Raw genomic sequence first — 20,368 nt, forward strand, 5'->3', positions numbered from 1 at the left:
GGAGCATTCCCCACTCCTGCCTGAGAAGGCCCCTGTTGTGGTGTTTAATTAGATGGTGTTCTTTGCAGGAATGGAAATTTGAGGCAAAGAGGTGAAAAAAGGGTCACTGGTAATTTATTGTGTCTACCAGAGATGAGTGAGCTGGTAACTGCAACATGTAAACCTGAACAATGAGTTTGGTAGAGAGCATTGGAAAGTTTGGAGCTCCAGGTAAAAAAGAGAAGAACTTGAATCCTTATCTTAATCTTATTGAATCCTCTCAGGAAGTGTAAAACCAGGTCACCTGTCAAGAATTTCCGTGTCATTATTACTGGTAAGGAAAGATATAATTCAAAAGAAGCCTCAGATGGTTTTCTCTTTCTCCTTGGGGATCACTTAGAACCACAAAGTCCAAACATGTAAACTAAGATATTACTTTAGATACTTTCAGCTTTAAATTTTGTAAAATATTTGCATGCCAACTCTCCTGCAGGAAGGCTGATTGGCTCATGTGAAGCTTTGGTATAAAGGAACAGAAGCATCAGGAAAACACAGCTTTTGAAATTATCACTGAATTATAGAATGGTTTTGTTGGAAGGGACTTTAAACATCATCCACTGCCACTCCTGCCACTGGGACACCTCCCACTGTCCCAGGCTGCTCCAACCTGGAACTGAACATTCCAGGGATCCAGGGGCAGCCACAGCTGCTCTGGCAATTCCAGCCCAGCCCCTCCCAGGGAACAATTCCTAATTCCCAAGATCCCATCCAACCCCACAGTGAAGCCATTCCCTGTGTGCTGTCCCTGCAGCCCTTGGGAATTGTCTCTCTCCAGGTTTCCTGCAGCTCCTTCAGGCCCTGCAAGGCCACCCTGAGCTCAGCCCAAAGCTTCTCCTGTGCAGGCTGAACAATCCCAGCTGTGCCAGCCTTTCCTCCCAGCAGAGCTGCTCCATCCCTCTGCTCATCCTGGGGCTCCTCTGGGCTCTCTGAGCAGCTCCAGCTCCTCCCTGGGCTGGGGCAGGGCTGGGGCAGCTCTGCAGGTGAGGTCACACCTGAGCAGGGCACAGGGACAGAATCTTGATGGAGGAGAAAAATTCGGGTGTCTCCCTTTGTCTGCCTTGCTGCTGATGGCTAATTACTAAATTGCTAATTACTCCATGACTAAAGCAGTATTACTGTTACCATCAGAGCATCTGAAAACAGATTTTGGGTTACAAAAAGCTCAGCTCTGTAGATGAGGGTATTGATGGGTCTTTGTTTGCTAGCAGGTCCCACATAACCCTACAGAGGAGGCAGACCTGGAGGAGGAAAACTTCTGACATCTGTGGAACAAGCAGCCTTTGGTGTCCTGGGGAGAACTGTTCCACCTTTCTGTGCCTGCAGAACCCTGTGGCTCTGGGACACGATTTTGCACAGCTTCCTTCCAGCTGGAGAATAATCATGTTTTTCAGTTTGGCGGTGAAAGAAAAATGGGAAAACAAAAAATATAGAGCCAAATAAATCACCACTTGAGTTTAGGAGGAAAATCCACAGACTTCAGGAAGAAAACTGCAGAAGATGGTAATGCTGGCAAAATCCATGGATGGCAAAAAGGGGAGTTGAGTCTTTCCTGGTGAATAGCTCTGCTATTCTGTCAGCAGCAAACCCCACAGGCTGCCCAGGGGCTTGACAGTTTTGCTGCATCATGGAAAGGATGAAAATGAGATTGCTCAAATGAAGCCTCATGATTGAAATTCTGTTCCCACAGAGATCTTGAGGAACTTTGGCACTGACTTTCACTTGAGCAGGATTTAATTTGCTAAAATAACTGAAAGTTATAAATTTGCTACAGACCAGACAAGTTTCTTGCAGTCTTAATACCCAATCCTCATACAAGCTAAAAGGGAGGTGCTAAAGGATATTAAAAGAACTAATTCCTTTCTGTCTACTTTTTTAAATAAGAGAAAATAAAAATCTCCCAAGGTGCTTGATATTGCCAATTGCTGTGCATATCCTGAATTCATGACTAATGCACTTTAATTCAGTCCCAGGATATGCTTTAAACAGTTCAGTGCTGCATTATGTGCTGCACTTGAGATGTTCAAGATCTTAATTATTTGTTCTCTTCAGTATCCCTCATCCAAGAGCTAATGAAAAATTCTGTCGTGATGGTATTTTTTATGATACACATAGCTGTGACACATGATAATTTCACAATCATTTTGAGACACCATGTGGTTTCTTTTGACATTTTGTGACAGGCTGTGTTATCAAGCACAATTGTTTGCACAGGAAACAACTGCAGCACGTGGTCCTTGGGACATTATGTTATCTCCTGATAATGATGTCATTAACATGTGTATACTATAATTAATGACTACAAGAGCGATTCATTTGAGTAAGGCTTATGAATCCGTTTCATCTAAAAAGGGAAAGAAAACCTATAATCATTTGGGCTCAGATCCTGAAAGCTACTTACTTGCAACCTGCTGCAGCTACGCTGGGTGACCCGTTAATTGAGGCATATTAACCAAGAAGCATTTATTTCTCAGTTATATTACAGAAGCTTGGATTAGAATCATTATCATAATGATTGTTCTAATAGAGATCAGTGAGGGAAACAGGAACCTAGCAGTGCTCCAAACCCCTTTGTCACCCCATCTCCTACCAACGGGAGCCAGGAAACAATTACAGTTCATCAGTGTGCTCAGTGGAATAATGAAGCTGGAGATGTGGAGAGCAAACCCACTGCAGCTCTGGCTGTCCCCTCCTGCTCCTGCAGCCCCAAGACACAAAACACTCTCCTTGCATCCTTGTCTGCAGACTGTCACAAAGGCACTTCAGACACGTGAAGCATTTTTATGTAAAAATTGCAGAATCACGAAGTGGTTTTGTTGGAAAGGACCTTAAATCCCATCCAGTGTCATACCTGCCATGGCAGGGACACCTCCCACTGTCCCAGGTGCTCCAGCCCCAGTGTCCAACCTGGCCTTGGGCACTGCCAGGGATGGAGCAGCTTCTCTGGGTACCCTGTGCCTGGACCTCACCAACTTCACAGTAAATTTTATTTCTCAAATCTAACCTATTTTTCTCCCTGTTCCAGTTTGAAGCCATTCCCCCTTGTCCTGTCACTCCAGTTCCTGATGAATTGTCCCTCTCTAGCTTCCTGGTAGATTTTTTACCATCATATTTTTGCCAATATGTCTGATGGATCAATGTCTTGACATGGTTTAGGTGTAATGTCACCACAAACTCAATTCTGCTTCTCACTGCTTCGGACTTCTCAAGAAAAAGAAATATATTCAGACTGCCCAAATTTGCTTTCAAGCCTGATAATCCACTCTTCTCCCTTAAGGCTACACACATTGCACACAGATATTTTTGTGTTATTTGGATTTTCAGGAGGTTCTGTTTGGGCATGCAAAATATTTTCATGGAGATGTTTGCATGCAGGAGCAGCCACACAAAGATAGCTGCAGGTGAATGAAATTTCCAGCCTGCCACAGATACAGTCCTCAGGAAAGCTGCCTACAATGTGTCTAGAGAAATTATGATGAGACTGGATCCCTGGGAAGATGTTTGAAAATTGTTTCTGTGCAGAACAGCTACAACTGATGAGAGCTGGATCATGATGAATTCTCCAGAAAGATTAAAACAGGGCAGGAGGAAGTCAGGGAACCATGAGCTGAGCTGCTCCCATAGCCTAAATTCTGAATTAGTTCAAAGATGCACAAAGCTCGATCTGGGCTTTTCTAGAATGGAGGTGGTGGGATATTTTCCTGCAAAACAAAATCATCAAAGTGCTTTTTTTGGGAGATGCTGCATCCTGTTTGTCCCTTCTTTCTTTTTTAGACAGCAGTCCAGAGGACCCAAGCACTTCCCTCCTGCCCAGATGTTCCAGAACTACGCAGAATCAATCTCTGTGACTTTAACTTTTACATATAATTGTCATAGAGTGACCATATGGATTATGGGTGTATTGCACAAATAATTATTTAAATGCACCATTAACTTTGAAACACCAAATGTGTGTACTTAGCAGCCCTTCTTACATTACACCTCCAGAATAATCATCACTGGATTTATTTCAGAGTGCACTAGATTTTTTCTTAGTTAAAGTAAATAAATTAAACCCACGTATTTTCATGATGTAAGCTACAAAATATTTCAAAAGCCAAGAAATGCAAAGTCAGAATTTCAGGGATAGTAAATTAGGGCTGTGTTAACCACAGCCAATATAGGAGACATAACAAAGGAGTTAACACACAGAAATCATTCTCTACCTTAAAAAGATGTTTTTTCTGTATTTTTACATGCATGTTCCATACATGTGCCATTGTATCTCAAAAATACTGCTGTTATATTCAAAATAAGCAAAGCTTTGATTATTCCTCCTAAAGCTCCTGATTCAAAACTAAATGTTCTTTTTCTTCCATGCAAAAAATTAGAATTGGAAAACCTAATCTTGGTCTATAGGATCCTTATATGAAAAAAATGGCTATAATTGAGATGTAATTTAATTTTTAATTGCATTATTTTTGTAATTGTTGATGATAACATCCTTTATAACAACACCTGAAAATAAAATTATAGGGGAAGGGGAAAGGGAAGGGGAAAAAGGGAAGGGGATAAAGGGAAGGGGAAAAAGGGAAGGAAAGGGAAGGAAAGGGAAGGAAAGGGAAGGAAAGGGAAGGAAAGGGAAGGAAAGGGAAGGGAAGGGAAGGGAAGGGAAGGGAAGGGAAGGGAAGGAAAGGAAAGGAAAGGAAAGGAAAGGAAAGGAAAGGAAAGGAAAGGAAAGGAAAGGAAAGGAAAGGAAAGGAAAGGAAAGGAAAGGAAAGGAAAGGAAAGGAAAGGAAAGGAAAGGAAAGGAAAGGAAAGGAAAGGAAAGGAAAGGAAAGGAAAGGGAAGGGAAGGGAAGGGAAGGGAAGGGAAGGGAAGGGAAGGGAAGGGAAGGGAAGGGAAGGGAAGGGAAGGGAAGGGAAGGGAAGGGAAGGGAAGGGAAGGGAAGGGAAGGGAAGGGAAGGGAAGGGAAGGGAAGGGAAGGGAAGGGAAGGGAAGGGAAGGGAAGGGAAGGGAAGGGAAGGGAAGGGAAGGGAAGGGAAGGGAAGGGAAGGGAAGGGAAGGGAAGGGAAGGAAGTTGAATGAGTAAAATTGGATTTAAAGCAAGCAGATAATTTTCTTCTCCAGATCATTATTTCCACAATGACAAATGCGTCTGTTAAGGTATCCAATGGTACTCGGAGAAAAAAAAAATCAACTTGTTTTATGGGGAGAGACAAAATAGGGAACAGATACCCCTGACTCAAACCAGTTGGATGGTTGATAGCACTTGATATATTCTGACTTCCCCTTTTCTGGGTATGAAAGCAATTTATGCTCGTGTGAGAGTGCAGCTCCTCAAGGTCACTCACATTTCAGCATCTTTGAAATGCTCCCCAGGGTTAGTTTACATCACTCTGCATGAGAAATAGGCTAATGCACTGCTAAGCTGAGCTGCCTTGGTACAAACAAGCTGGGAGTGTGTGACAGATCCCTTAAAAGTACTCAAACTCCTGCACATTCTGAGCTAAAATATCCCTGGGTGGCCCCAAGTTAAATCCCTGGTGCTCCCAAGCTTCTACATTTCACAGGTTCAGCCCACTCAAGCTCAAGAGTTGAAGCAAAATTTGCTTTTTGGGCTTCATCCGTCTGTTCTCTTGTCTCCTGCCTTTGGAAGTAATTGTAACTAAGCTGCAAAAAATCAACTCTTGCTCCAGAAACAGCATCCATGAGAGAAGTTTATAGTTGTACAGCTAAGCCATGATGCCACTGGAATAATCTGGAATAATCAGCAGAGGAGAATTAATTTTGAATTGGGACAAGATCTAAGGATCTTCCTGGGAAATGCAGAAGGCAGGCTGTGTATATTTATATTTAATTTGTAATTTAATGTGCACATTTGTAACATCTGAAGGGCTTGCTGGGTGTCAGCAAAGCCATGGTAATTGCCCAGGTCTACAAGCCTACCCCACAGTAAATGAGAGGAAACTCAACCTCTTTAATTGCCAGGTAATTACTCTGCCTATCCCCCAGACACTGGGACACCAGCACAGCCCAGCAGCTGCCAACCACTGGATTGCACTTTTCAGCCCCCTCATTCAGAAGAGAGGCTGATTTATTCTGCTCCTGGGCCTTGACAGGTGAAATAAGCAGAAAACAGGGGGTAAAAGCAGATCACAGCCAAGGAAAAGCCATCATATCCAAGCTAAAGAGTGCTTGTGCCAGCCTTCTCCTCCTGGCCAGGCTGTTCCCTCCTTTCTCGGTTTTTTAATACCTCTTTAAGCATTTTTGGGGAGTTTTTCCACACTGAAAGGTTGTAGAGCCCAAAGGGAGAGAGTTAACACCTCTGTGCAATGCATCATTTTCAGTATAAATGCAAATAAAACTCACAAGTCCTCATCCACAGCTGTGTCTCCACTGGGGAGTTCCCTGAAATAGGACTGGGAACAGCCCTGGATGCTACAGGGAATCAGCAAAAACTCCTGAGGGCACCCAGGGATTACTGTGCTCTCCTGTCATGCTTTTCCTTACTGTTTAGGTGCATTCCCATTTTCCTTAAAAGCCAGGCACTTCATTTAGCTCTTATTTAAATCTCAGACCTGGGCATTTAGCAAGTGGTAATTGGATTTTCCACAACAATATGCAACCACTTATGGCAAGTCTGTTCTCCCTTATTTCAGCTCGGCAAGTCACCACTTAAAGATCTGATAGCAGGAGATTTGCCTGCTCAGAGTGTGGGTTTATGGCTGTAAGTGCATGGCAGAGAGCCAGCTTGTTCCAGCTGTAAATGCAACATTTAGGTTGCATTGCAAAGTAAGACAAAAACACGGCAGAGTGCTGCTTTCTTGCAGAGCACTTACAGTAATAGGCACTTATTTTAAAAGCCAGTTTTGAGATAAGACTGCAGAAGGGAGATCCTGCTGCACTATTGTGTGTGTACATGTGGGCAATTACCCAAATCAATGGCTAGTAATTAAAAGCAAGGAAAAATAATCATCTAACAGATGCTCTTCCTACTGCTCTGATGATTTGCAGCAAAATGGACTTATGCAATAGCTCTATTTTCTGATTTTGAAATCACAAGTTTGTGCCATCTCACTGTCAGAAATGACATTAGATACTCTGAATCCTTTGCCCTTTGCAAGGAAAGAAATGGAAGCAAGAGAACAGGATTGTTTCTCAGGTACTTATCTATCAATACAGCAAGTCAATTAGTAGAAAAATGTTCTTGTTAGGTCACTGATGACGTGATTTCAGAGTTTATTTTATCTAATATGATAAAATAACAGAACTGAGAGAACTTGCAGTGCTGACTGAGAGTCAGGCCATTGATATCAGCTGCTGCTTTACCATTCATTCCCAAAAAATTAAAACATTTTCTGGACGACTTTTTCTTAAAAGTTTAAGCCAAATTTAAAGACAACAACAACAAAACCCCCAAACCTAAGCCAAATCAAAGCAGCATGTGTTTGATTTTCTAAATTGTCATCCCCTTTGCTAAGCATCCTTCAGCACATCACTGATTGCATGAAAGACAACTGTGCACACACTACTTCTATACATTTATAATTCAGGGCTCTGATTTAAAAATGGCTGTAGGAGAATAATATTTAAGATGGATTTTTTTTTAGGTTGATCTAACTTTAGGGGTTAAATTTCACCCAGTCATCCACAGAACCCAAGCCATTAAATAATTCTGCATTTCTGTGTTGTGAGCGGTGACACATTCATGCAGATGGACACAGAAATATTGGTAATTGAGGCCTCTTATTTCCATAATCAAACACAGCAAGAGATCTTTTACAGCCTAATAGCATTTTTTTTTTTTTGCAAAATTATGTATAGGAAATTTCACCAGAAGTTTCATTTGTAAAAGCAGGGAGTTTGAATGTCATTGCCAATCCCTGCACACACTGGGCTGCTCCCACCATCATCTGAGAACACATCACCTTGAACAAGGGAATTCTAAAGCAAAACCTCTTTCACAAGTCAAGAAATTTATTCCCTCCCTGAAGCATCATTTCTCCTTTCTGAATTTGGTGCTGTGCTCACCTACATCCATAAAATTACAAAACATTGCTTTCCGGGGGCAGGAATTGTCCAGATGGAAGCTAAACACCAAATAATTGATGGCAGAGAATCTAAAATTATTGTCAAAAAGACACATAAATGCCTGGACAACACAGTTCCTACATGATCGAATATTCCAACTCAGAATTGGAAAAGAAAACAAAAATTGGATGTAAGAGTAATTATTCTGTGGCCTAATGGAGACAGTTAAAAAAAATGGATGGGGTCAGATTAATCATAAGTAATTAGGCCAACTGTAAGAGCTCATTCTTTCATTATCTCTTGGTTTGACAGACCAAATCGATTCATTCCTCAGCCCTGCAGGATTCTAATAAGATTTATCTAAAACTGGAGCCATGCTTCTTTAGTTATCTATACTGTGAAGACACTCAGAAATCAATTGCTATGGCCATAACTGGACACTTCCTTTTTTTTTTTTTTTTTTTTCAAGAAAAATAAAAGCAACATATTCAGATTTGTTGAAGCATCACACACCCTACAAATATTGGAATGTGCAGTGGGGATGGGGATGCTGAGGCACTGGGGGCATCCCAATGGTCAGGGAGGGTGATGGGGTGAAGGAAATCTGTTTCCCACAAAGCAAACAGATTGCTGAAAGAAAATCTGCCTTTGCAAATCCTTTCTTCTGATTGTGCAGCAGGAAGAGGTGTAGGAAGCACTGCCTGAGTGCAGCATCCTCAGCCTGCAGGCAGCTCTTCTTCCTACCACGCATTTCTATTCCTTTTGTGAGACCCCCAGATATAAATGTAATTTTTGTTTTTGTTGATTATCACAGACTCTGTGCACGGTGCTCACACTGAGCACCACTGTGGGATTTTCACAGAGGGATGTGAATAAAACCACTGCACAATTTTTGAAAAACTATCTTGAAGATGAAAAGAAAGAACTACAAAACAAACAAACAAACAAACAAACAAACAAAACCCCCCCAACTCTTTATGTTTGAAGGTAAAATTGCTTCCCTTAAAAAAAAGGATGGAAGGAGCTGTAAAAGATCATCTTTGGCTAAGAGTGACATATGACATTATTTTTTTAAAAAAATAAGCTCTTATCCAAAGCATAAAACATTTGCATATAAACTACTTTTTTTTTTACAGTTTTCTTTTGCTGCAAAAGAATTATACAGGAAAATGTAACTGACTTGGCATCTGTGTCACTTGATACTCAAATGTAGTTTATATTCTACATATTTCTTCAGATATTGTGAAATAATTTTCATTATTTTTGTTATAACTCAGTTTAGGTTTTCTTTCTTCAAATTAAAGATAAGGATAAGCAATATTAATAAATAAATAAACAAAATTAATATAAAGAATTATGATGCAGGTCCTATGACAGCATTTAGTAATTTACAAAAGAGTGAATAACCTTTTGAAATGTAGACTTTTTACTGAAAAAGACAGTGACTAAGTCATTAAAAGTGCAGAAGCTGATATATAAGAAGAAATATAATTTAAAATTTAAAACCCTGCCTTCTGTTTTGGCTGTTCAGAGAGCATTCTGCAAGTCCTAAACTCAAATAATAATGGGGAGTTCTGAGGCTTTGTCCTGCTGGACTGGCTTACTTTCTAAATGAGATGTACCTTAAAGCTGCCAAGACTGACACAGACAAAAAGAGATGAGAGGAAAGGAAAAGGAGAAGGAAAAAGAAAAAGAAAAAGAAAAAGAAAAAGAAAAAGAAAAAGAAAAAGAAAAAGAAAAAGAAAAAGAAAAAGAAAAAGAAAAAGAAAAAGAAAAAAGGAAAAGGAAAAAGGAAAAGGAAAAGGAAAAGGAAAAGGAAAAGGAAAAGGAAAAGGAAAAGGAAAAGGAAAAAGGAAAAGGAAAAGGAAAAAAGGAAAAAGGAAAGGGAAAAGGAAAAGGAAAATTAGGAAAAGGAAAAGGAAAAGGAAAAGGAAAAGGAAAAGGAAAAGGAAAAGGAAAATTAGGAAAAGGAAAAGGAAAAGGAAAAGGAAAAGGAAAAGGAAAAGGAAAAGGAAAAGGAAAAGGAAAAGGAAAAAGGACAGTAGTAAGAGCTACCTTTTTTGAAGTGGAAATAGTCACATGTACTGCACATACCCACTAAATTAATTTGCATCCCACTGTTGCTTTACAGTGTTCTCTTGATATAAGTTTATTTAATCTTTGTTAGCAAGATGTAGACCCAACTTTTGATGACATTGCAAATATAAAAATAATCTGCAATAGATCCTGCATTCACTTCCTCACCCAGAAGCCAATATTAAACCCATCAAACACACTGCAAACAACTCCCACCCCACAGATAAAACCAATGTATTCACAGCAGTATTTGTATTTTAAAATATTACTCAGAAAAAAATAGTAAGTTTAATAGCATGAAAATCCACATAAATGGAGAGATCTAAGCATTAAATGCCCCTGAAGAGAAATACTCAAGAAAAATCAAGACTATAAACCTATATCCATGCTGTATTTGAAACTCATTTGATTCAGATAAACCAGTAAACATCAGCACTTGATTGTGGGCATGGTTAGTGATTAGTCATTACTCCTGTACCACAAGAATTGAAGGAAAAAGGAAATAACTTATGACAACACTGTCCTAACACTATTTGTATTGGGACCTAACACTTTGAGATTTGTAACTTTGTAATTTTAAGAAAACATCATAAATAAATTTAAAGAATTTTTATTCTGTAAGAGTAGTGTGTTCTGACAAGAATTTCTGGGATAAATGTCCAAATGTAATTCCTGTGTTCTCCTCAGCACAGCAGGGCCAGGAGCTCCTGGAGCTGAGCCAGGGCCTGGAGCATCTCCGTGCCCAGGAAAGGCTGAGGGAGCTGGGGCTGCTCAGCCTGGAGAGGAGCCCCAGGGAGAGGGGCTGGGCCTGGGGGCCCTGGGGCTGTCTGTCTGTCCCTGTCTGTCCCTGTCTGTCTGTCCCTGTCTGTCTGTCTGTCTGTCCCTGTGTGTCTGTCCCTGTCTGTCTGTCTGTCTGTCCCTGTCTGTCTGTCCCTGTCTGTCTGTCCCTGTGTATCCCTGGGTGTCACTGTGTGTCCCTGTCTGTCTGTCTGTCCCTGTCTGTCTGTCCCTGTCTGTCTGTCTGTCCCCGTGCCCAGGCAGGCTCAGAGCAGCCCCAGGCTCTGCTCCAGGCCCAGCAATGGCCCCAGAGCCACGGGCAGGGGCTGAGCCCAGCAATTCCCCCTGCACAGGAGGCACAACTTCTGCCCTGGGCAGAAGAATTGTGAACAGTGACAAGACTTGAGGAAATGAGCCAGGGGAGGTTCAGGCTGGAGATCAGGGAATGGTTCTTCCCCCAGAGGGTTCTGGTCACTGAACACGCTCGCCAGGGCAGTGCTCATGGCCCTAAAAAGCTAGAAAAATGTTTGCCAATGCTCTCAGGCACATGGTGGGACTCTTGGGCCATCCTGTGCAGGGCCAGGGGCTGGACTGGATGATCCCTGTGGGTCCCTTCCAGCTCAGGATATTCTGTGATTCTATGATTCTAAACCACCAGGAAGAATAATTTCCAGAATATTTCCTCCCATCTAAGAACATTTTGGGATTGCTGTTTATTGCATTTGAGCACAGTAGGGTTTGAAGAATCCTGCCAAATACAATATTCTGATATTTGTACTTCCTCAGTGATGGTTATTATGAATAGATTATTTATCTGGTTGGTACCAATCCCTGCCACAACACCATCTCAGATTAAGGAATAGATCAGATATTATTTTCAAGCCTTTTTTCAGCAGTGTTCAGAGACAGAGGAGCTGCAGCCCTTGATCTGAAATTATCTCTGTGGCACAAAGTTTTCTGACCACAGTTAGCCAAACCTGGACACAGAGTTCATTGTAATCTGAGAACCACAGAACACCTCTGAATAAAGTGATAATTCATCAGGACATAAGAAATATTAATATTGAGGAAGGAGAACATGGTAAAATATCTGTGTTTTTTATAGTACTAATCTGTTCCAGAAAGGGAGATAATAAAACAACAGTTTCTGAAGCCCATTCCTTATGAGGTTTTCTAAAAACCATGAAGATGTGAAGGCGTTTGGAGACTAAATCATCACAATTTTCTTAAACTGATTATTTTTCAGGAAAGGCTCAGTAGCCTGTATCCACTATGAAAATTTTCCCAGAAAGAAAACTTTTGAAAATAAATCTCACCCATGCTCCATTTTGAATGTTGCCATTTTGGCATCAAAAAGCTGAGAGAGACAGCTATTTGGGGGAAAAAAACCAAAAAATAAAAACAAAAAAAAAAGGCAATAAATATGATACAGCAAAATCTGTGTGCACTTTGTGGGAGAAAAACCCGCTTCACCTTTCTGCTGGAAACATTGCTGTGCAACCAGCCTTGAAGAAAAAAAAAAAGGCTGCTATATTCTTGCTCAAAAATATTTAAAAAAAAAAAAGAAGAGATAGAGAGAGAGGTTCTTACCTCTCCCCTTCTCCTTAAATGGGAGCATTGCAAAGATTTGCATACAAACCCACTTGAGTATTTGTGCTGCAGCACATCTGGCAATTATCTTACAAGAGAATTGCCACGGGCTTGGCGGTACCGAGAGGAGCATTTGAAGGCATGGAAGAAAAGGGATATTCCAGCCTTCTACCAGCTACCTTGAACATACTTCATGTTTAATTTCCCTCTGTTGCCAGAGGCGCTGTGTTGTTATGACAGTTGATCTGCCATGGAATAGCTGTAAAGGAAAATCAACAAAGGATCGCTCCAGCGATTCTCGGCGCAATTTATCGGCGCTCGTGTCTGGCTGCTGCTGCTGCCTGTCGGGGTAATGACACATGATGGGTGATTAAAGTGCAACTCCCTAAATCAAAGCTGTGCCAGCAGTTTGAAGAGGCAGAAAACAGCATTTAGGCCCCCATTCCTTTCTACTGGCGGGAGGACCTCATTAGGAAAAAAATGGGATGTTTTGTTAACAAGAGGGAGCGCTGGCATCATCCAGGGAGATCTCTTGTGGTTCCAGGATTCACTCATGGCATCTTTTAGACTGGGCATGTCATGAAAATAAACAATTAAGGGTCATGGAATCATGGAACAGTTTGGGTTGGAATGGACCTTAAAGATCATCGAGTTCCAATGCCCTGCTAAGGGCAAGGACACAAAATTAAAATGTAAAGGGCAATAAGTTCATCACCACTGACCTGGAGTTGGCCAGCTTATTCACAACTTCATATTTAACACAATTTTAACCTTTGATTGACAAGAAATTGAGAAAAGAGGGAGAGAGCTGCCTGTCATGAGGGCAAGGGCAAAGGTGGGCAAGGGCAGCTCACCAGCTCAGCAGAAAGAACTGATTGAGACATGGGAGTAGTTGCAATTCAAAGAAATTATTTTTTGTTTTCTTTGCCTTTGCCCCACTCTTTCATTCTCAGGACACATGCAAGACATGTAGCTAGAGATGTTTACCAATTTTGGCTAGATTTGTCCATTTCACAAAAGTGTACCCTACTTGAGATAACTGCAAAATAGGGATGAAGAATCAAATAAATGAAAAAGCCTTAAAAAAAAAATAAAAAGATGGCAGAATGTCACAAGAAGAGAACAGTAAACCAGGGCATACAAAAAGAGAAGGGAGCTTTTGTCTTGTTTTGTTTTTCCACAGAAAATAGTATTTACAGACCAGGGGACTGTGAGAAAAATGGAGCAAAGAAAGATTAAGAAATATCAAAATAACTGGGTGAGGTGAATTTGACATAGCATTATTGCTGTCCTTCTTATAAGTGTTTTTTAGAGGTATTAGAGACAGTGATTTTAAGCTTCCTTTACCACATATCATGGATAATCTATCTTTGCAAATGTAGTCCAGGCAGTGCCACCCTTACTGACACCTCGTGGGATACATGCATTTTAATGAGAAATTGGCTTTTTATACACAAACAAAAGTAGCACTCGGGCAGATCTCAACCTTCCCATGCTCTCAGCAAGGAATTATTTTCCCAAAGACTAAAATGAGCATTTAGAGGCACCCTGGTGAGCAGAGCACAGTGAGTTCTCCATCACAGCTTGCTGGCTTTGCTGCTGGTGTCGCAGCAGAGCAAACTCATTTGCCTGGTCACATGGAAATTGTCCCTTTATCCTGCCTGGATAAAGCTCCACAGGCAGAGCTTTCCATCCATCTCAATAAACAAATGCTGCAGTGCTTCAGCCATATGGTGGAACAACTGTAACTTGCAGTGGAGAAAAGAGCTCCACGCATTCCAGTCTCCATCCAGAAGCATCTTCTGGGTTTATTTGTGTTTGTAACCAGTGTTACATTTTATTTCTTTTGAAGTAGAACGTGAGATTGAGGTCTCTTTGCTTTATGATTTGTCTGAAGATGGTGAGAAACAAATCTGGTCTGGAACATGGTCATGGTCATGGTCATGGTCAACATGGGCAAGCAGCACTGCAAGAGAGGCAGGGGCACGATGTGGTGCAGGAACAGCTTCCACATTTTATCAGTTTTACCAGTTTTACCAGGTTCCCTTTCCCTTCCAGCCTCTTCTCCTGTTATTCCATCAGCTCTTGTCATAGGCAACAGTTTTTAAAGTTCTTTTCTTCAAAAAAAAGAAAGTCTAAATGGTGAAACTTGGCACTGGAAGAATTAGCTGGGATTAGCATGTTCCTGCTGGAAGGAGCTGTGGATCTGACTGACAGCTTTAGGTTTATGTATTAAACACATATAATGCCAATAGCTAAGAAGCATATTTGGGGAGAAAGTGAAGGAAGCAATTCTGTTTTCTTGGCAGACAGGATTTGTTGGAAATGTTTTGATGTTCAGATTAAAACTTGTCAGGCTCCACACTGTCACAAAAAGAAGTGATAGATTTAAGAAGGGGCAGGGCTAACATGGTTACCTCCATCAGATTATTTACACAGGAACACGCATGCCTTAATGCAAGCTTGCTTTTCAGGAGGTAATTTTTTCAGGATACCATTCTATCACATTATATATAGCCCCTAAAGTGGAATTAGGAAGTGTGACATTTATTCAGATGAAGGCAGGCAGGCAGTCCGCTTTAAGCAGTCATCTCTTCCCCCGTGACTCCCAGGCAACCTTTAAATAATTTTAGTTCTTCCCTTCATGTTAAAGGCTCATTATCCTTTATAGAAATTCTTCAGAAGTCTTCTCATCCCAAGCACCACGAGTCACTTCTCAAGACAGAACTAGATTCCTTGTTCCAGATCTCTCTTAAAACTTTCTAATATTGTATGTCTTAGTGAATATATGGAATTTGGGAACTACTTATCCTTGAATCACAAGAAGAGAAGAATTCACTGGTCATGATTTTTATGTCCATTCTTGAAAAGAAAGGGAGAAGGATAATAGCTGCTAAATGAAAATTTTCTGCCCTGTGGCTTCTGATTCAGCATTGATGCTGGCAGCTTGCTCTTTTCACATTTCTGATGGTATTCCTGAAGCCTCTTTCTTTGCTTTGTCTTTTTTTTTTTCTTTTCCTCTTTCTTTGCACTCCCTTCTCATGCAATCTCCCTTCAACCAAGAATTTGGATCAGTTCCTCTGACATGAAGGTGTCACTCAGCAAACACTGATGTAATAAATAAATATATATTTGGAATTATTACCATTTCCCTCTTAGCACTAAGAGTCTTGTTAAGCAAACCAATCTGGTTTTTGGCTTGACATGGGTTTTCACTAAGAAAAAATCCATCCATTTTAGTATCAAGTAATGGACATAGATTAAATCAATTTTCATCCTGCCCACTCCTGGACTACTGAAACAAAATAACTCCTACTCTGTGGACAACAAAGGTTAACATCCTTTTTGTTTAGATACAAATGACAATGGAAATTCTGGAGGAGCAAAGCATCAGCTCATTTAAGAGATTTTTTAATTAGGTCTATGAAAGGTAAAATTTTATGCAGCAGTGTTACTAACAGTGTAGGTTAAACCTTTTATCAGACATGGAGGAGAAGAATCTCCTGTGCATGAGAGGGTTTTATTTCCAAGTTCAGTGCTATCAGTGGTTAGCACCTGCATGCACCAGGAATCTGTGGCACAGGGAACAAGAGGTGAAGGAATTAGGTGTAAAGGGACTGCTGTCATATTTCCTTTCCGAGGGCCAGTCTAATTTCATGATCAGTGACCAAATCCATCTGAGCCACTTTGATTTTTCCATCAGGTTTGAGCTACTGCTCCTGGATAACCCATAAATAGACTGAAGGAAGGTGGGAAGGCAATTTATAACAAGGAAGCCACAAGAAAATGCATTAATGCTACTCCTTGTTTGTATTTTGGAAGCTGTTTCTTACCAACTCTGCCACCCAGAATCAACTGCATGGGCCAGGTCTCACCCTCTAACTCTGCTTAAATTAGGAATTTAGGGTGACCTTGTGGAGAAGGATCAATTAATCAAGAATACCATGAGTTTCCTGAAGAAATACCAAGGTTTTGATCTAGAGGAGAACTGAATTTGAGGACCAGGAGGAACAGGCTTGTGGGAAGAATAAAGGATCCTGAAAAACCACACAGAAAAAAGAAATAGGGAACAACAAGAGAGACTAAGGGCAAATCCAGGCCCTCACTTCAGAGTCAGTCCAGATGACCAGGTGCAATATTATGAGCCACAACCACACCACCAGAAGAAGAGATCCAGCCATAAGTGCAGCCCATTTCCCCAGAGCATCTTGTCCTTAGAGAGTGTTTGATGTCAGTTAAATCTCTGCCCCTTCCCTCTCACCCCAGCTCCCTCCCAGTGCTCTCTCCAGCAGCCTGCTGGAGCTGGGCTGGTGTCAGTGAGGGTGTGTGAGGGGCACAGGCTGCTCCTGCTATCTCAGAGCCAGAGGGGTTTTCATTAGATTCAAGCAGCAGCTGGCTCCCCAGGGAAGCTCCTGCTCTTATTTGATAAGGGATGCTCTTTTATCACACATGAAACTGCATGCAGTGATCAGACAGGCAGCGTGCACGGCTGCCAAGCAGAGGGAAGCTGGCTCTTGGTAGAATATTACAGCACTGCCCCGTTCCTGCAATTGAAGATTGGCTCAAAAATGGCCAATTCTGCAAACCACAGAAGCTGGAATTTCTACCAGCCCACAGAAAAAATGTCCAATTAATATATTTGCTGGAAGGGTCATTATGTTGTTTTTAGAAGATGAAGTCACTATGGTAAATCAGAGTGGAGTGGACATGTGACATATTGGTGTTTGCAAATTTTTTTACACTCTTAAAATAACTTAGTTATTAATTCTCAACAACAAACAAAACCCCTCAACCTAAACATTAACCGTCTAAGTGCACTCTCCAATTGAGAATAAATTCTACTTTTTCTTCCTTTCCTAAAAAAAAAAAAAAAAAAAACAAAAAAAAAAAAAAAAACCAAAAAAAAAAAAAAAAAAATTTCAAGGGCACAACTTTTTCAAGCTAATTGGCATCCCAGAACATCAAAGCATTCTGTAAATCTTCAAAAACCCTACAAACATAAAAGTCCATAGTGTGGTACCTCCTTCAGTACTGGTCTGACAGGTCTGCCAGGAACATCTGGCATGCTGATGTGTCAATAGTCTATTTTTTCTATAGTGAGAGAAATTACATTATCTCTGTAACCATTTTTTTTCCCCATAATATTTCCTCTATTTTCTAAATTGTGTTGATGTTTCAAGGAATTATAGCTAACATGCACTTGAAAACTGGACTGCTTTTATCTCTTGTGCAGGGAAAGTGCAGGTAGATTGAGCTTGTGCAATTAGATGGATTTTCTGAAAATTACCTGGCTGAGTCAAAATAATTGCTGTGTCTGTATCTATAAAATCTTAGAGTATGTTGTAATATCTTGTGATGTCTACCTATAGATTCCATCTGTGACACTAAGAATTGATTAAATATGTTTTTAATCCACATTTCTTACAGCTTCTGAGATTTATGACAATTGCTGTGGGTACTTCTCCTTTGTTATTGTTTTTTGCTCCTGACCAAATTTCTTACTTTCTGTTCATGACTCAGGGACAGCTTTCAGACCTGGTACTAAAATTTGCTTGTCTTCCTATACCAAACAAAAGTTTTTATTAACCATTCTAACTTCCAGCTGAAAGTCAAAATTAAATCAAAACCCATCAAACCCAACCTCTCCCCTCCCAACCCCTTCCCTTCCCTCCAAACTAAGGATGCAGTAAAACCTTTTTTCACTCAATGGCAACATCTGGATCACAGAAAGCGTTTCAGTTCTTACTTTTAACAGTGAGGTACATGGACTTGCTGACGTCTGCTCCCACATCATTGCTGACCTTGCAGAGGTAGTATCCACTGTCTTCTTCCAGCACGTGTTTGATCAGCAAGGAGCCGTTTGTGAGCAGCTGGATCCGACCGTTCAGCGCGATCGGCTGGAACTGGGGAACCCCGGCACCTGCAGCAACAAACCCGTGCAAAAAAGGGTTTACAAGCATCTCATTTTTTTTTTAATTTTTAATAAGGCAAAAGCTGTAGCTTCTGGTTTGTTGGATCCCAGAAACATGGGGGTTTTGAGCTTTCTGTGCTTTCTGGCACTGACCCCCTGGAGAACACTGCTTGTGACCTGAGGCCTTGGAGAAGGATTCTAAATTTGGGTGATGAAGTAAAATCCCTGGTGTGTATTTAAGTAGAAGCATGTGCTTTCACATGGTGATGGGTTTTAAATTTGAGGTTTTTATAATATAGTAATAGGTATGGGACAAGATGGAAGATTTTGGGTGGTGCCTTTTTCAATGTTCATTTTCCTTCTTCTTCATGGTTTCAGGCAGCAGTTTCTGGTTGGTCCGTCAGTGTCACACTGAGGGTCAGGAATTTGGTTATTGGGTTAAAAGTGGAAATAACATAGGTGTTAATTCTCTGTTGGACTGTTTATCTTTAAGACACCTTGTAGCAGCTGGATCTGGCTCCATTTTCCTCGCTTCTAGCAGGTAGCTGGAAGTGCTGCTGAATGCTCTGTAATTTTTGATAAGATTTAATAAACAACCAAGCCTGAACACAAAAAAATCCATTTCCATCATGCATTTGCTAACCCTAGCTCTGAGTGAAGGCAGAAAAAACTCAAACAAACCACTAAGCAAGTGGTGCAAACCTCCCATCGCTGTTACACTGGTTCTTAGAAGCTCAGTGCAACTAAAACAGCTTTTGACATCATCAAAATGAACAGAATGGTTCTTTATCCAAACTGAATTCGTTGTATGAAAAGAGGGAAGGCTTTTGGAATGCAACAGCAGCCTGAATTTGCCCATATTAAAGGGGCAAAAGGAGTACAAAGCAGAAGAACCAGGAAGGGGGAGAGAGGAAATGAAGATTTTCAGCCCTTTCATGGGTGAAAAGGCACATTTGTTGTACATTTAGAGGCTGATGAATTATTGACAATTACAGCTGAACAGTCATGGCAGCATGCATCCCTAATGCAAACAGCAAATGAATTTCTTATGACTGAGAGGAATGTCTGTTGTACTAAACATGGCACACTCAGGGGACCTCTAGGACCTTGTTTATGAAACCCTGGATAACATGGAAAACCACATCAGTGACTGTTCCTCTTGTTTCCTGCTACAGCTGATGGACTGGTGACACAAAAAATCTCTGTTCTGCCATGTTTGCAGCCAGGATTTATTGAGACTATTAAAAAAAACCCCTCAAAAATCCACAAAACACCCCAAACAAAACAAATAAAACAACAAAAAGCTCAGACCACTGATCAGAGATTTTTGGCAGCACTGTAAAAAGGGAAGGTCCATAAAAACAGGAAACTTTTTTGTATCAAGTTTGGTTTTAAGAAAGAACCTATTTTTCCTTGGAAATAAATTACTGGGTAATTTAAGGAACAGGAAACAACATCCTGCTGTACTGTCAGCACAAGTTCAGGTTCCTCCAACATTAAAGACTCCCTAAATGTGTATTAAGACACATTTCTTGTAACAAAGGGGTTTAAAACCTACTTTGGCAGCAGGACATGGGATTTTTCAGGGAAGTTAAAAGGTGCTCTTCTTCAATGGAATTTTCTTACACCACTTTCTGTACACAAAGTTAGTATCTGTCAACATTAATCACTGTAAACAGCTGGCTGAGTAAACCCAAAAGGAAATATGGTGAATAAATATTATGGGAAATTATTTAGTGTAACATAGTGAGCTAGAACAACCTCTGAATATAACATCTAGAATATTAAATAAACCCAGACATGCACATCAAAAATACTTCTAGTCCTAGAAGAGTTTGCTTTGGGAACTTATGGCTACACTGAAAGCCTCAATACTGTGAACTTAAACATGCTAAAAGAATGATTTTTTCAGAAAAATTCAATTGCCATTGTTGATTTTTCACCTATTTTGCTCATGTACATGTC

General features: G+C 40.7%; 1 protein-coding gene across 1 annotated transcript in view; it reads right to left on the minus strand.

Annotated features, from left to right (window-relative positions):
- The window catches only part of LOC116992297 (Down syndrome cell adhesion molecule homolog), an 82,945-nt gene that overhangs the window by 21,439 nt on the left and 41,138 nt on the right, over positions 1-20,368 (minus strand). The window contains exon 9 of the mRNA XM_033051752.1: positions 18,239-18,412. Within this exon, the coding sequence (XP_032907643.1) occupies positions 18,239-18,412 (174 nt within the window). The remainder of the gene's footprint in view (positions 1-18,238; positions 18,413-20,368) is intronic.

Source organism: Catharus ustulatus, chromosome 2 (genome assembly GCF_009819885.2).
Source record: "Catharus ustulatus isolate bCatUst1 chromosome 2, bCatUst1.pri.v2, whole genome shotgun sequence".
In the NCBI taxonomy this organism is placed as follows: domain Eukaryota; kingdom Metazoa; phylum Chordata; class Aves; order Passeriformes; family Turdidae; genus Catharus; species Catharus ustulatus.